This window comes from Lissotriton helveticus, chromosome 7, assembly GCF_964261635.1.
Source record: "Lissotriton helveticus chromosome 7, aLisHel1.1, whole genome shotgun sequence".
In the NCBI taxonomy this organism is placed as follows: Eukaryota; Metazoa; Chordata; class Amphibia; order Caudata; family Salamandridae; genus Lissotriton; species Lissotriton helveticus.
The window spans coordinates 1,192,791,380-1,192,809,657 of record NC_136068.1 but is presented as its reverse complement, the minus strand read 5'-3'; the positions used below and the strand labels follow the sequence as shown (position 1 = coordinate 1,192,809,657).

General features: G+C 46.7%; 1 protein-coding gene across 2 annotated transcripts in view; it reads right to left on the bottom strand.

Moving 5' to 3' along the window:
• The window catches only part of ERN1 (endoplasmic reticulum to nucleus signaling 1), a 673,999-nt gene that overhangs the window by 358,415 nt on the left and 297,306 nt on the right, over window positions 1-18,278 (bottom strand). For both annotated transcript variants that reach the window (XM_078654351.1, XM_078654350.1), the window contains exon 5: window positions 8,334-8,406. In XM_078654351.1, the coding sequence (XP_078510477.1) occupies window positions 8,334-8,406 (73 nt within the window). The remainder of the gene's footprint in view (window positions 1-8,333; window positions 8,407-18,278) is intronic.

Genomic DNA, 18,278 nt, shown 5'->3' with positions numbered 1-18,278 from the left:
TTGCCATCAGTTCCAGATAGTTGATGTGCATCTTCTGTTGCTGCGTCGTCCATAGTCCCTGCACTGTGTAAGTGAGCAGATGAGCTCCCCATCCCTGGAGAGACGCGTCCGTTGTCAGGATAATCTGTGGCACTGGCTCCTGGAACAGTCGGCCCTTGCAAAGGTTGTGTGGATTCCACCAATGCAGAGAGTTGTACGCCCGACTGGTAACCAACACTAGGTCTGTTAATTGCCCCTGAGCCTGTGTCCACTGATTTGCTAAGCACTCCTGGAGCGGACGCATATGTAAACGTGCGTGAGGGACTATGAAGATGCAGGAGGCCATCATGCCAATCAACTGCATGAACACTCTCGCTGGGAGCGAGTGTTGTGGTCTGAACTTTTGGATTAGAGACTGCATGCTGTCTATCCTGACTTGGTTCGGCTGAGCCATGGCTGTCAGGGTATTGATCGTCGCACCTAGAACCTGCCGGACATGTGCCGGCTGAAGATGCGACTTTGGGTAGTTCAAGGAGACGCCCAGGTCGTGAAGGAGGTGAATGGTAGACGACATGTCCGCGGCGCACTGTTGTTCCGACTTGGCTTGAACGAGCCAGTCGTCTAGGTAGGGGTAGACATGAATGTTCTGCCTCCTGAGGTGCGCCGCTACTGTCGCCAGACACTTGGTAAACACTCTCGGAGCTGTGGTCACTCCGAAGGGCAGGACCTTGAACTGATAATGCTTGCCTTGGATAGTGAACCTGAGGTATTTTCTGTGGGACGGGTGTAGTGGAATGTGGAAATAAGCATCCTTGAGGTCCAAGGTTGCTAAGAAGTCCCCTTGGTTTAACAAGGGAAGAATCTGTTGCAGTGTTAGCATATGGAAGTGTTCTGAGAGTATATACAGGTTGAGGGGACGCAGATCCAGAATGGGTCTGAGAGATCCGTCCTTCTTTGGAATAAGGAAGTACAGGGAATACACCCCTGTGCCTTCCTCCTCCACTGGCACGAGCTCGATTGCACCTTTTTGCAGCATCACCACTACTTCCTGCTGCAATAAGTGCAAATGCTCTGCGGACATAGGCCGTTGCCTTGGTGGAATGTTGGGTGGAGTGGACTTTAACTCTAGACAATAACCGTACTGGACCAGTTTTCGTACCCACCTGTCTGTGGTGATGTTTGTCCAGACTGGCAGGAACTGCTGGAGTCTCCCCCCGACAGGTGTTAAATGGTCGGGGGGCAGTGACAGAGAGTCACTGTTTGTTTGGGGCAGAGGAACGTGAATTGTTGTTTCCTCTGCCACGTCCTCTGGTGTTGTTTCCTCGATTACCCCCTTTGTTGTGCTTGGGGTACGAGGACTGTGCTCCACCTCTAGAGAATTGCGACTGTTGACCCATCTGTCCTCTGGTGACTCCACGTGCACCTGAGCGACGAAAAGTGTTGCCCCGGAACTGTTGTGATTGTAGGGCCCCCATAGACTTAGCTGTTTCGTTGTCTTTCTTAATCTTTTCGAGGGTGGTGTCAACATCAGGACCAAACAGTCTATCAGGATTGACGGGCTGATTGAGTATGGTTGTCTGAATGTCCGGTTTAAACCCCGATATGCGGAGCCACGCTTGTCGTCTCAGCATGACGCTAGTGTTAATAGCCCTAGCCGCTGTGTCTGCGGCATCAAGTGCACACTTTATGGCTGCATTGGAGATTAGTTTGCCCTCTTCTATGAGCAGTTTGGTAGGCTCTTGAAACTGCGGAGGCAGGTGTTGTAAAACTTGCTCTAGGGTGTCGTAATGCGCCCTATCATAACGTGCCAATAGTGCTTGTGTATTTGCAATACGCCAGAAATTGGCAGCCTGCGCAGCTACCCTTTTGCCCCCTGCCTCCAGCACTTTTGACTCCTTGTCTGGGGGAGGAGCTTCACCCGTTGTTTGGGAGTTTGCCCGTTTGCGGGCATTTGCGACCACAAGGGAGTCAAGTGGCAACTGTCCCCGAATATATGCAGGGTCTGCAGGCGCTGGTCTGTACTTCTTCTCGATGCGAGGATTGACCACCCTTGCCCTGGTTGGTTCTTTAAAGATGTCCGCAGCATGTTTAAGGACCCCTTTGAGCATAGGCAGTGTCTTGACTGTCCTTTCAGAGACTGAAAAAGTGTCAAATAGAAAGTCTTCTTCAACTGGGTCAGCATGCATGTCCACATCATGATTAGCAGCTGCCCGTTCAATGAGTGCGTGAAAACCTGCAGAATCTTCTGTTGGGGATGCACGTGCAATGAAAGGCTGTGGGTCCTGCCCCACATTCTGGGTGTCTTGGTCACCTATGTCGTCATAGGAATCCTGCTGTGCATCAGGGTCATTGATGGGGAAAGTGTATTGGTCATCTTCTCCATATCCCTCACCCTCAGAGTGTTCTGGGGAAGGTGTTGGGCTCCTTCTAGGAGGAGGCTGTATAGGTTCCATCAGGGCTGAAGCGTCCTGAGCAAGCCGTTTCTTCTTTAGTGGGATGACATAAGAGTCCACTGGCTGTGAAGTGATCTTTCTTTTGTAAAGGGTCAATTTGCCCGTGTCTGCGTCGATAAAACGCTCAGAATCTTCTTCTGAGTCGAGTAGTCGACCTGAAAGTGCTTCAGACGTTAATGATTCCGACGTCTTTGGCGCCGATTTTGTGGTAAAGGCCTTCGGTACCTCCTTTGGCGGCAGAATGAAGAGAAGTTTGCCTGCAGGCTTTGCCGGCAAGTCCATCGGCTTCTGGTGCGACGGCGTCGGAGCCGGCGTCGCAGAGGCCTTCTCCCGAATCCTCTGTAGCGAAGAGACGATGGGGGACGCGTCACTCACAGCGACACTTGGCGCCGACGAGGAGGCCTTCACCCTGCCCTCGGATCCGACGTCTTGTTGGCCCTTTTGAGTTTTAGACGTGGATGCTGCAGCCGTGGACACAGTCTTTGGACCGATGTGTTGAGCTTCCAGCTTTCGATCCGTGTGATTTTGCAGGCTCCGTTTCCACCACGCGTCCGACTAACGATGTCCCAGTCGGCACAGGAGTCTTGTCGCTGTCTTTGGCGGGCTTAGACGGCGTCGCACTTGTCGACCCGTGCCGAACTCCCTTCTTAGAGGAAACCTCCTCCGCCGACGATTTCGACACCGTCGAATCGACCGTTTTCTTCGACTTCTGTGGACCGGAGGTCGACGGAGTCGATGAGGCAGCAGATTTTGGTGTTTTTGGTGTAGCGGCCGCCATCTTAGGAACGCTCGAATCCGTAAGTTTCGGTTTCGGGACGGCCATTTTAGGTGTAGTCGATACCGCTTGTTTTAGTTTCGGTTTCGATACGGGCTTCGCAGCAAGTATGTCCGTGGCCGGGCCGGAGGGCGGGGCCGTGGCTTGCGGTGCGGGGTTTTGGGTAAGGCCGACTGGCGATCCCGTGACCCGAGCCTGATCCGTGTAACCTTCGGGGCATAGCTCATCCCCTGAGCTATCTTCCGCGGCCCCATAAACTTCTTCGACGTCCCCTACCTCGTCGACGTATTCAAGGCCTTGACCCACGACTCCGTCGTCGTCTTCCGGATCCGCCTCGATGTCCGTCGCGGGCGGTGAGATTTGAAGTTGATGGCTCTGGCCCTCCTCTTCTTGGTCGCCGAAGATGTTTTCTGGATCCGGGGCCGCTTGTCTGGCCTCAAGGCGCACCGCGCGCCGAAGTTTGAGTGTCTTTTTTGACCTGAATCTGGAGCAGGCCATGCAGTTGTCCTCGTTGTGGTCCGGCGAGAGGCACTTGTTACAGACCGGGTGCACATCGATATGTGGGTATTTTGACCCACAGAGGGGACAGTATTTAAACGGGCTCCGCACCATGCTAAGAAGTTGCGGTCGTGTTGCGATGAGAAGGCCTCGATGTCCGAAGAGTGATACGACCCCGTAGATTCCGACTCAAAGAGACGGAAGAACTCGAGACTGTAAGCAAACAATACCGACGCAATGAATCTAAGGCCTTTTGGCCGTAAAAAAGCTAGTTTTCTCGGTTCCGACAGAGAGACGTCGAGACCGCATCCGAACCCAATGGCGGAAAAAAACAATCTGGGGATGGAGCCGATGCCCATGCGCACTGTAGTCCAGGGGAGGAGCCACCTATCTCAGGATACTTCGAAGACTCTTCCAGGACAACAATGTGCGATCATCCGGACCCAACACTAGGCGGCGATCTAATGCAAAAGATATGAATTTAGCAGCCCACATGCCTCGAACATGCCTACACGGAAAAAAGCGGCTCATAGTACTGCCATCAAACAAACTTGGTTCAGTGCTCTGAACATGGAAGGCTATATTTACAGTTTTTCAAGGCACACAAACCAGATTTTGGTGTCGATTCCCAGCTGGATCCAGCAATATTTTATACAAAGCATCACTACAAAGGTTATGGGTTTATCTCCATTCTCATGTATTGGGTCTTCATGCAACAACTTTTAGTTGTACTTTCTCCTAGAGCGGATGTGTCTAATCAATGTAAGTTTTCTTAATGTATACTCTGATAAAAAGGGTTACTTCACTTCCCCATGACATACATGTTGGACACTGGTTTCCAGATTTCATTTTCCTGTAATTTTAGATTTGATACAGAAAGGAAACATATACGTATCCGATAGTTTTATTAAGTACATTGCAGGAATGCGAAAGATGCTAACTGGGGCACATTGAATGTTTTTATCAGTTACATTAACTATACTAGAAGTGGCCCGTATTTGAAGAAACCTAGAGGGACAATGACAGGACATCCCACACTGGATACACCACGCTGTTGCTACCTTACAGACATATATGGTGTTTATCGTTAACAAGGTGTGTAGTGCTCACCAAACAAGTCCCTTCTTAAATGTTGCTAAAGTTTTAACAAACCATATTGGAAAAGGCCTCCGTTCAAGTCTTCACCTATTCTATGACCTATGTAAACCCACATTCATGGAGTCATTTCAAACCAAAGAGGTGTGGTCATTTATCAAGTGATTCATTTTAATATGACTTGGGAATTTGTATATCCTTTTGCTTTCAGATAAGCTTTTCATGTCACAAACTCCCAGCGTATGGTCTAGAAATATAATTTATTTATGTTTTGTGGGGAAGGGGAATACTCTGCTTATGCTAAAAACAGTGCCTACTACAGGAAAAAATAATGCCTGCTTTTGGAACCAAATCATCATATTATTTTCTCCAGGCCAAATAAACTACGTGTGTAACAAGCAGCTAGTGCAAGGCTACACCAGTTATAGACTGACTGTCCATCCAATTAGAAGAGTCAGTAGAACATCGTGATAAAAAAGTTGCTTATCAGGTAAAAATGGGAAGCCCTGTGAAAGACACACAAAACCTTTCTGTTCAGCATTGAGAGTCTGCCCTAAAAGTGGTCATGGGACAGAACTTGCACCGGATAAGGTCCACTGAATATACTGACACACCACTAATAGTTGTGGAGCAGGTGTGGGGAGACAGGATGCCATTACATACTTAGTGGGCATGTCCCAGAATTGAAATATTTCTTGAAGGAGGTTCTCGCAGCCTTTAAGGACTTGGTGTGAGTTTCCATACCAGACTGACCTAAGTATGTGACCTCCGGAGGGGGAAGGATATGTAGGGGTGCCTGCTGGGAAATTGGAAGCTAACATAACTACTAGTACGCATGATATTCTCCATTAAAATGGAAAAAAAACGCAGCTTCGAGCAAGCACATAAGTGCTAGAGATTCTTGGAAAGAATGGCAATGTAACAGTTGGCAGCCCATGTTGCCAGGGACAGATTTTGTTAAGACATGACAGCCAGTGTTATCCTACATGGAGGGAGTTCATTGGGAAATAATGAGTCCCCCTAAGTTAAGGGCGGTAAGAGTGTTTGACAGACACCAACATTGGAGCCATGAACTTGGAAAGATGGAGGCATGGAATCATTACAAGACGATTCGGAGGGATTTATCAGAGAGGAAGGAGTGGGAATCTCTTTTTTTCTTATTTTTTTGATGATTGTTATTATGCTGGTTAAGTTTAAAAACCAGAACGGATATTTTGTTCAGCTTAGGAAAACCCAATATAATGCATTATCAAAAAAAGTTCCGTAGGTTTGGTGTCAATCTTTCTGATGGGTACCCTACCTATAGATACCTCACCATATGAATTTCCCCCACATGCCAGACTCATCAAGACATTTTGAAAACAACTCTTCTGCTCCAGTGGGTGGCACCGTGGCTCCCAGAGGACTCCAACATTTACCCCAAAAAGACACCACAGAACCATGTATGAGCTCACCAGGAACTCTGACATTGGGTATTGTCCTTTTTTACCTCTTGCCCTCAGAGGGAAGGATGAACTTGACTAAGTGAAGGCAAGTGATCCTGACAAAATCGAAGGCAATGCGACACATAAACCAAACTCTTTTCTCAGTTGTGAGCACCATAACCCCTCAGAATGGAGCGGTGCATGAGTACAGTAGGGAACCTGCAGGGTACACAGAGTATCCACCAGAAATATAGTCACCAAAGAGAATTAGCTGTTCCTTCTAATGAATTGGTCTACCATAGTACTCCTCCATGGAAGATAGTCAAATGACAAAAGGCCAAACGAAAAGTTATCACAGCAAATAAATGAAATCCACCAGACCCAGGTACTGGTGGACAGGAAGAACAATTTGAAGAGTGCAACAAGGCAGAAATCCAATGGCAGCTGCATCTAACCAGGGCGAAAGCAAACAAGTAATTCACCAAATAACTCCACAGACACTAGTGGACAACCATAAAAGGGAAATGATCGCAGAAACTATGAACTCACCCAGATGGAAGTGCCAAAAACCTTAGAACCAATTGGCAAGCCGATGACAAGAGGGCGACTCCCAAAAAGGAGATTTCCACTAAAGTGAAAGCCGGGCCAAAAAAAGAATACAAAAGATCATGTTCCAACCTTCTCGAAAAAATGAAGTAAGCAAAAAGAAAAGCACTAAAATACTACCACCACTTCCAGATGTGAAGATCGAGAGGGTGCCTCACTGTAAAAACAAACAATAGCAACCATCACCACTACATCCTGGAGGGGAGAGGGTGGGAGTTAAGGGTAGCATCACAATTAAATATTTAGAGGCGGGGGCGTGGGGCTCCCTCTCCGAGCTTTTGCGAGGCACCGGGGACCCCATTTCCAAGGGCCGACATAATAAGAAAGGGGAGGGAGGATAACTATAACTAGTGTATTTCAGTTGTTTTGAGAGTTTAAAACGGTATGCTTAAACTGACATTTTTGCCTAACTATAAACCTTGCTTTAACCCTTTTGTTTTTTCCAGTGAGTTTCTAAGGTTTTAATGTAAAGTAAGATATAAATAAAACATATTTGCAATTCCTAGCTTATTTAATAAATATATATATATATATATATATATATATATAGAATTTTAATAAAAAACAATAGGTCTTAGCTAACGCCAGGCATAATCAAAGGCCCAATTATTAAAGAAAGCTACAAAAGTGCAGATTTAGGAATTCAATAACTTCACAAGAAGTCACAGAAGTATGCCTGGAAACCGTAGTGCTAAAAAAATCTTGTGCCCTGCAATTTAGCATAAGCAAATATGCATGTGTTTGTTTGCAGATGCGAAAATCTGCTGACTGTTTGCACGCTGTCTTTGCCTACAACCTCTTTTTCACCGACCCTGGGAAAAGTTTTACTTCAGCCTTTGCCAGAAATACATTTCCAATCCGTCCCATGATTAAGCAGATATTTCATAAAATCCCTCAACACTGAATATTATTAAAATGATTTTGTTATTCATTGTTCGGTAAGTGTTTTTCCATTGTTCCGTAGTCTCATGAATGTAAACAATCTGTGCACATGTACCATTTGGTACCTTGCTGCAAGAACCCGCTGTGAAAATCTAGATTAGTAGGGTGCTTCGTATTTCCCACCACTATATTCCACTTCAGATATGGTGCATAGCCTGGCTTTCTTTCTGGGTAACAATCCAATAAAATAGACAAACAATATTCAAGTTTGGCATTTTTTATTTTCATAAAGAAATCCAGCCTATTTTGACCGTCTTATTTCAATTTTTAAGTTTGCTATCTTATCTCTACACTGCAAATTCATATTTGGATATTTATTAAAATCTTGCAAAACACGCTGCAATTAAACGCAGCCAAACATTGTGTTACAAACCACCTGTGTCTGACCAATAATATTTGTGTTTTTCTTACAATGTGTGTGATATAGAGCAGTTTCTGTCCTTTCTAAGCGCTGTGTAAATAAAATGATACTTTGAACTAGGATATAAGTTCAACTATCTTATGTGGATCATGTAACCTTCGAATGTCTTAAGTAGACACAGAAATAAACCATATCCTCACCCATGTAAAGAATACCATCCGAACTTCGACACGGGGCTGCCTGCACCAGCTCAGGAATGGTAAATGGGAGTTTCTGGAAAATAAATATTTCAAAATCAAAACATTTAAAATCAACCATCCATTACCAACGTAGTGCTAATATAGACCCCAGAACCCCAATGACAGTGATCCACCTTGCCAAGCAAATACGCCAACCACCAGCACCATAGCAACACATCCCTGAACATGCCATGCTTGGAATGCATGCCCTTCTAGTCATGCAGAGGACAGCAGCAAAATCCCATAGCATACAACACCTGTATGGATTGAAAATCAGAATAGCCACGACATGGAACCAAACATAAATAATTCAAGCGCCCCAACAATAAAGAAGCGCGATTCTCTATTGTTTTGGAAAACAACTGAAATATGTGTATATTTCCACCTACAATTCGCATGGATTTCTAACTTTTAGGCAAATCACGAAAATCCCCAAGATTACGTAAGGACATTGGACATTTCTTTGCATTATTCTTTTTCATTAAATGCACTCCTGACCGCTGTTCTCAGAGCAGGCGAAAGTTCAGAGCATTGGTACACACCCTTATTTTTCTCCATTCAGGAACATATTTTCCCTGTCGAAAAGCCCTGCTACACCTGCTTCAAATATGGGGACATTGCATTCCTTTTGCAACTGAGTCGACACACACACACTTTTCTTTTACAGCAACAGTGCTGGTTTGAGCATGTACATGTTCTTTATATAGTGCAAAGATAGCCAAAACGTCAGGGGAGTTCTGAACAGGGTCATGGTCAAAGAAAACTTGTGATGGAAAGAGTAGCTGTTTTTTAAGAATGAAAGCGGACTGTCAAGTGTTTGTTAAAGGGGGTGTGGTTTCAGATCATTCCTAAATTGGAGCAGGATTGGGGCAGTCCTGATGGATATGGGGATGTCGCTCTAGATCCTGGGTTCACAGATAGAAAATGTCTGATTTTGTTTTGCCCTTCTTTATCTCCATTCTCCTGTTGGGAGCGTGTCAGCGAGATGGCAGGGGTGCCGTCTTGATGTCTTTGTAGATAATGCAGGTTGGGAAAGCAAGCCAGTGGTTTTCCATCAGCATGGGTCTGATTTGGTTCTATTTCTTCAGGCCCTTGATGAGGCGTGCTGTGCCATGTAGCTTACCTTTAAGATGAGTCAATTTGGCGTCCTGGAGACCAAGGGACAAGGCACGGCTACCATCCATTTTGAGAGCATGAGGGCCTGAACTGGAGGTCTGGCGCTCCTTTCTGTGAGGAATGGCTTCCATTACTTTAAAGGTAGAACGAGCTGGTAAAAGGTCTTATTAATGTGTTCCTCCAGACCAATATCAGTGTTCAGGGTCAATTCGAGGACTTCGCACAGAGACAGTTTGGTTTCTAATCCTTCCAGGTTCACGCAGTTAATCGATGCTTGGGCTAGGTGTTACATCGTTTAGGTGAATAGCAGCAAATCAGGTTTGTAGGGGTTAAACGTCATGTAGGTGGTGGATATCCAGGTCTCGAATGAGGTGCAAACAGTGTTTAAGACACTGCATGTATCGAGTAGAGAAGACCTTCCAATATCATTGTGTGGTAGGAAACAACCGCAAAATGTTTACGACTGCACATAAACATGAATTTGTGGACGTTTCCATGCATCAAAACGGTCAGTCTCATTAGTGCCCCTTTACCCAAATGAATTACTTCAGACATCCTTCAGTGTCAAGCTTCATCTGCAGGGGTGGCTCCTCCACTATGGCAGAGGAGCAGCTCCCCGCTGGTGAGATGCCATCAGACAGAAGAAAAATAAAATGACAGTAAAACTATTGTATTACCATTTTATTTTTCACTTCCAGTCCGCGAGTCTGGGGCGGGCCATGTCTCAGCATCAGCAGCAAGGGTTGGGTGATTGGTGGTAGGCAATGAGAGTGCGCATTTCGATTTGGCCCGCCATCCACGGCCGGCCAAACAGACATGCACATTTGGATATCTCCAGGCTGTTCCTCTGAGATATCAGCAGCGCTCAGGGGCACAGCCTCCCCAGTCCCTGCTGGAGCGTCGGAGCTGGTTCGCTCCACCCAATACCATTGCTTCTCTCATGCTGGGAGTAACTGCATGAGAGAAGCAATGGTATCGCGTGGGGAGTCTGGAAGCCTGTGCTCCTGGGTATTGTGGTGCCAGAAGCAGCACGGCATGGCGAGGGAGCAGAAGACTGCTGCAGCCAGCAGCGAAAGGTAAGAGTGTAAACAATTCTTTTAAATTATTTTTCCCCACGCTGCCCCTCAAAGTCAGATTGGCAGCAGCCGCTTCTGCTCATTAGGAGGAATAAGTGTACACATTCAATGAATAAGAACCTTCTAATTTACATATGCGGATGACGTTTGTGCACCCAGCACCCAAAAGTATGAACCAGGCCTGTTCCCAAAATTAAAAGGCAGATTCCAGGACTAAAATCAAGCAGTAAAATGGGAAATAAAGACTTTGGAAAATGAGGTTCCAATAGTGCAAGTATTGTCTTAAATTAATACATGGTCAACAAAATACTAAATTACAATACAGAACCATCCCATCTGATAGTAACTGGCCCTAGTTAGCAGTTTTAATTGAAATGGCACGAAAACACACTGGACTATGCCCGAAGTGTTTGGGGCTTTCCTGGTGCAGCACTGCGGGGGAATTCTTTTAACAGTCTTTTTTCAACTCAGTATTGTATCTCTGCCATGACATGAGCACTACAGCAAATAAAAGGTTTACAGAGTAATTCATCAAGTCACCTTATACAGTGGGACTTGTGACTTGTATTGGGGAACAGACACGTTTTCCACATCACAATAAATAGCAAACGAGGTATTACCCTGTAAATGTGGCCTTTCAGCGCTGGTATCTTTCACAGATTCACATGCTTGAATACCTCCCGTCGTCAAAGTGGGAGTCCCACAGTAACTTTATCATAGTAGTACAAGGCACTGCCTGATTGGAAAGGCCCAGGCAGTGCCCACTGCTAGCACATTCACTGCATTCTAAAGGACCCACACTTCAGCCAGTGAGGTGAGAGTGCTGCCTGCCTCACGCCTCCCAGAGCTCTTCACACCTCAGAATTCTACTGCACTTCGAAGGAAGGCAGCTCCAGAGCTTTTCACCTGTGCAACCTACATTTAGGTCAGGGGATTCGAACTGGTCACGAAGGTTAGCGATTTTATAGAAACAATGGATGCCACTTGGTCTCTGTTTTCTAGTTAGCAGTATGTTCAGAGGCTTAAATACACATCTTAACAAGGTGTAATAAAAGGAAACCTTGAAACCAAGTAATTCTATACTATTCAACTGAAGGGAGTTTAAAGCATCCTCTTTGGTCCATCTGGAGCAGTAGTGGCCTAAATGGCTGTCTCAACAGAGCAATGCCATCTTATTCAGTCCTCTCAGGACAGAGATCAAAATATGCCTGTAAACAAGTAAGTCTATTATCACCTCAGCATATACCCTTGCACCATGACACTAGTCTTTTCCAAACACCAGATCCTGAACTTCATGTCAAACTGCGAGATTTAAACCGAGGCTTTTCCAAAATGAGTCAAAGACGGGTATCTGCGCACATTAGGACTGATCAGTACACAGTCAGCATGGTGAGCCCCGCTGGTGACCAGTACTAGTAGCTTTTGCATACTAGTGAGTTGTGAGGCACCACTTCACCCACGGAGGAACCCAGACTTCCTCACTTTGTGCTGCAGAGGGGGCCCTGTCATCTTCAACTACCTCCTACACCTGAAGACTAATTCTAGAGCAGGAAGAGCCTCAAGAGGCTGGTACTGATTTGAAGAGTGCCAAAGAAACACCGTGCTAGCTCGCCACTCCAGTGCCGCCTTCTGGGCCACTGGAGTATGGTGCGATTTGGTATTTCTCCGAAATATGCCAAGAGACATGCTCACCTCTGTGCCCAGCTGGAGAGACTAGTATGATCACACATTAGAAAAAGCTTACATAATAATCCATACTTTTAAAGCGTGAACATATCACCGCCTAGGGTGTCAAGGCGCTGGAGGCAGTCGGGGAGATTAAGTAATCTATTGCCCAGTCACATAATGCTAAGCTTAGCTGCTGCCGGCACCGGGGATCGAACCATGGCCCTCGTGCGCCGGAGTCAGCCGCTCTGGCCGCTGCGCCACACCTCTCTACCTCTACATCCATAAAGTATGTCAGATTCGATGTTGCGACAAAGTCGTCAGACTAAATGAAGGTTTGAACAGAAGAGCAATCCAGATCTGGGCACCTAATGCTCATTGAAAAATTAAACCAATTACTGCAGAAAAGATGTAAGCGTCATCTTGTGTTTACATGCTTCTGGGGGTTGCTCGACATCGGTATATTGGATCCTTGCTTTCTCTCTGCATAAAAGAAGAGCTTGGTATAAGGTGTGATTTCTAAACTTTCATCCTTACCTCACCGCCACCTGAAAATTAATTTCAAGGTGAAAAGGATAGCCATGATAGAATATATATACACACAAGTTACTTACCTGTAACTTTAGTTCTCCAGTATTGGAATCTTTCATAGATTCACATGCCTGAATCATTCCCCGTCGTCGAGACGGGAGTCTCCGGTATATAAAAAAGCAGTGCTTAGTAGTATAGCAAACTGAAAAGAGGCCTAGGCCCATTTCCCTTTTGCAACCCATAGCCTTTGTTATGTAAAAAAGGCCCAAACTTTTCCCGGAACCAATCAGAGCTCCTCACCCTCTAGAACACTCCTGAGAGAACCTTCTGCCCCTCAGATTTTTCGCACACTTGTGCATAGAACACACTTCTTGTGCTAAATCCGAGGTGAGCCTCTCAGGGGAGGAGGGTGGGTGCATGTGAATCTATGAAAGATTCCAATACTGGAGAACTAAAGTTACAGGTAAGTAACTTGTTTTCTTACTCCAGTATTGGAACTTTCATAGATTCACATGCCTGAATCAGAATAGCGAGCAGTGAAAAACAAAGCACATTTTCCTGATACATTACATAATCATGCAATACCATTAGAAAATGAAGCATAATCTCATATACATATATACATACTTATATAAAATGTGACTTTGTAAACAAAAGAAATTATGGATGGAGGGATGTAAGAAAGGCTCACCGTTACTGGATGATATTCCGCAGTACCGCCTCTCCCACCGCCGCATCAGAATCTGCGGCCGCCTCCAAGCAGTAGTGCCTGGTGAAGGTGTGCGTAGATGCCCAGGTTGCTGCTCTGCAGATGTCCTGGATTGGCACTCCTCCAAACAATGCAGTGGATGTGGACACTGCCCTCGTGGAATGGGCACGGACTCGTGCATTCAAAGGCTTCCCAGCAGCTTGATGACAGTAGACAATTGCACTAGAAATCCACCTGGCAATTCCCCTCTTTGACAGCGGGAAACCTTTTCTGGGTGCGCTGAAGGCGACAAATAACTGGGAAGACTTACGAAACGCCTTAGTTTCTTTCAAGTAAAATTTCACATATCTCTGAACGTCCAGCGAGTGCAATACTCTTTCTGCCGCTGTTGATGGACGAGGAAAGAAACGCTTCAGCACCAATGGTTCGTTCAAATGAAAAACAGTTGGCACCTTCGGAATGAACTTTGGGTTTGTCCTGAGAATCATTTTATCCTCTTGAAACTGCAAGAAAGGCTCCTGAATCGTGAGCGCTTGTAGTTCACCTACTCTTCTCGCAGAAGTCAATGCAATGAGAAGAGCCACCTTCCAGGACAAGAACTTCAGGTCTGCCCTGTGTATCGGTTCAAACGGTGGCTTCATCAATTGAGAGAGTACAATATTCAGATTCCATACAGGGGGTGGAGGCTTTACTGGTGGAAAGACTCTGAATATCCCTTTCATGAATTGTTTGATAATCCTTGAGGACCATAAAGATGGGCCTGACGATGACCTCCTGTAGCGGGATATCGCAGCCAAATGCACCTTGATGGAGGCGTGTGCTAATCCTGACTTTGCTAACAGCAGAATGTAAGGAATAATTTGATGAGGTGCAGCCGTAAGAGGGTGAACACCATTTCTCTTACACCACAGACAAAACCTCTTCCATTTCATCCTGTAGGTTTTGTTAGTACTCTCCGCTCTGGCATTGGATATGATCTCTCTACATTCGTGTGAGATGTTCAGATGGCTAAACTCACAGTGTTCAGGAGAAAGGCTGCTAATCGCAAGGATTTCGGGTCCGGATGGCGCACCTGCCCCTTGGACATTGTCAGAAGTGATGGAATCAGGCGCAACTGAACTGGACGGTCCTCCGACAGTAGCAGCAGTTCCGTGAACCAGTGCTGTCTGGGCCACCACGGGGCAATTAGGATCAGCCTGCACGGTTCTCTCGATCTTCACCAGTACGCGGGGGAGAAGAGGAATTGGAGGAAAACCGTAGGCAAAGATGCCGGACCATGCCATGGAAAACGCATTCCCCCAAGATCCCCTCTGGGGAAGCCAGCTTGCGAAGTACTGGCATTTTCTGTTTTCCTTCGTAGCGAAGAGGTCCACCATCGGTGTTCCCCATCTTCGAAAGATGCTGTCCAGGATTTCCTGGTCTAACTCCCATTCGTGGCAGGACGATTTTAGCCTGCTGAGAGTATCCGCCTTGATGTTTTGATCCCCCGGGAGGTGTTCTGCTGTCAGTGATATTTCCTGTTGAATAGCCCATTCCCATATTTCCTGGCTTCCTGAGACAGGGAGAGAGATCTTGTTCCCCCTTGCTTGTTTACATAATGCATCGCCGTGGTGTTGTCTGTTCTTATCAACACCGGCGCACCTTTTATCCTTGGCAGAAAAGCCAGCAATGCCAAGCGAATCGCCCTGAGTTCCAGCAGATTTATATGTAATTGCTGCTCCTCTGCCTTCCAACGACCGCTGACCTGAAGGTCCTGAAGGAAAGCTCCCCATCCTTCTAATAACGCATCCGTCATTACCACTAGCGGAGCTGCTCTTGCTAGAAACGTCAGTCCTTGAGACACATTTGCCTTTTGTGTCCACCACTTTGCTGCCTGCAGCATGACTGGTGTCACCTGTATTGTATCTTCGAAGGATCCCTCCGCCTGACGCCATTGGAGATCGATCTGTTCTTGCCATGGTCTCATCCTTAGCCTGCAGCAAGGTACCAGTGGAATACAAGAGGACATTGTGCCCAGTAAGGATTTGTACCTGCGGACTGAAAGAGACTTTCTTTTTCCCAAGTCTTGGAAGAGGGACACAATCCTCAGTTGTCTTTCCTCGGAGGGAAACGCTTTGTTGCATTCCGTGTCCAATATTGCCCCCAGAAAAGTAATCACTCTTGCTGGGTGGAGGTTGGACTTTCCCTCGTTTAGAGTCAATCCTAAAGTGGCGAATAAGTCTATGCAAGCTTGCGTCGACACTCTGGCTTGTGTCTTCGATGGTGCCTTGACTAACCAGTCGTCGAGGTACGGAAATATTTGATGTTTTTGCTTCCTCAAACACAGCCGCCACTGGAGCCAGACATTTCGTGAACACTCTTGGCACTGACTTCAAGCCGAATGGCAGTACCCTGAACTGGTAATGTCTTCCGGCTACCCAGAACCGAAGGTACTGCCTGTGTGCAGGATGTATTGGCACGTGAAAATACGCGTCCTGTAGATCCAATGTGGTCATATGATCTCCTGGGTTCAATAACGGAAGGATGTCCTGTAGAGAAACCATCCTGAAAGATTGCTTCTTGAGATAGGTGTTTAAGGATCTGAGATCCAGAATGGGGCGCCACTGGAGTTTGTTCTTCTTGATAAGAAAAAAACGGGAGTAAAACCCCTTGTTTTCCTGGGATTTCGATACCAGTTCTATTGCTCCCTTTCGGAGCATTGACCGAATCTCCTGCCGGAGTTGATGCAGATGGTTGGCTCTCTGATGCATCGGTGGCGAACAAGGGGGCGTCTGAAGGAATTCTAGGGTGTGACCGAATTGAACAATTTTTAGGACCCATTGGTCCATTGTTATTTTCCGCCAATTTTGAAGATGGTGAGCAATCTTTTCACCCAGGGGAGCATCTGACAGAGCCGGAAGATGGAGGTTGTCATTGCCGACGTGTGTTGTCCTTTCCTCGGCCACCACGTCCTCTCGGAGTTGATTTTGGGTATCCTCCTGACTGACGCTGGTTATATTGCTGACGGTACGGCTGTGATGAGGCCTAATAAGAAGATTAATATCTCCCTTGTTGGTATCCTCCTCTATACGAGGATTGACCTCTACCCCTGGAGCCACGAAAAAGGGTTTTTCTATACTGCAGTGTTCCCAGAGCCTTCGCCGTATCAGTATCCTTCTTGATACTTTCCAGCGTATCATCTATATGCTTCCCAAACAATTCTTCTCCATTGAAAGGGCGGTCTAATATTTTGTTTTGTACCTCCGGCCTAAATGCTGTTGCTCGCAGCCAACCCTGCCTGCGCAGGACAGCCGCTCCCCCCAGGGATCTAAAAGCCGGGGTCGCTATATCCATAGCGCAGTCTATGACTTCAGCCGAAGTCCTCTCTCCTTCCATGAGAATTTTCTTCGCCTCCTGCTTCTCTGGATCTGGCACCAAGTCAACGTAGGGAGACAGGTCGCACCACATCTGCCTGTCATACCTTCCCAATATTGCAAGGGCATTAGCTGCTCTTACAAGCAGAGCAGACATTAACGAGAAACGCTTCCCTGCGTTATCCAACCTTCTGCCCTCCTTGTCTGGAGGTGTTGCAATCGGAGCAGATGGGTTCCAGGATTTCTGTTGTGCCGCCTGCGTGATAACAGAATCAGGTTTGGGATGACCCAAAAGACAAGCTGGAGCATCGACTGGTGCTTTATACTTTTTATCCAGTCTGGCCAGTACTGGTGTTACCGTCGCTGGCGTCTCCATAACTTTCAATCCTTCTTTCCAGATAGGAGACACTAAGGGTAGAGCTCGTACAGATCTCCGATACGAGTCTTTAAAGTCATATAGAAAACATTCAGTTTTCTCCTCTGTAATGGTTAGCGCAAACCTCTTAGTGGCTCTCTCCATCAAACTATGAAATCCACCAATGTCCTCCGGTGGAGAGCTCACTGGTCTCTGCGGTGGAGTTGCAGGTGATGGGGCAATATAATCATTCCATTCTGCATGTGTGTCCGCAATCTCACCATCCTCCTGATCTTCATCAGAGGTATCGTGGAGTGTTGTCGGTGGTGGTGACCTGACAATAGGTTCCGGCACAATCTCTCTCCTACGATTTGGAGTTCCTGGAACCGACCGTGGACGTGGAGTAGCCTCCAAGGTCTGTTGAGCGACTGGAGCCGCTGGGTATCTAGACCTATAATCCTCCAACATTCCCTGGAGATCCTTCAACAAAGAGGTTGGTACACTGGTCATCTCCTCTCGTTGCTGTTGTCTATATCGACGTTGTTCCTGGGATTGTTCTTGATAACCCCCATATTCTTCCTCGGAATCGTATTCCTGGCACTTGACCTGTAGTTGCGAAGGGCTACTGGCAATACCATACCCATCATCTTCCTCCAAATCTTCTTCCTCCAGTAAGTGAGAGGGTAGCAATGGGGAGACCTTGCTTGGAGATGTAACCTCGGGTGTTATAGGTTTTCTCCAAGGCACCAACCCTTTTCTGGTGTTTTTTCCCTCGTCGACGAGATTCCCATCGCCGTCGTCGACGCTACCGTTGACGTTGTAGTGACCGTCGACGCTGTCCTCGTCGACGTTGTCGTCGACACTGCCGTCGACACTGCCGTAGACACAGCCGTCGATTTCACCGTCGACGCCTTCGGTGACGGTGACACTGTTTTCTCACCAGCCATCTCCTTCTTCGTCGACGACGACTGAGGTGTTTTCGTCGTCGTCTATGGCACCTTTTTAGTCGACGGTCCTGTCGACGGAGCTGATTTCTCCTCAGAAGGCGCAGAAGAAGATCGTTTGATGGTTATCTTGATCTTCTGAGGTGACTGTGGTGGA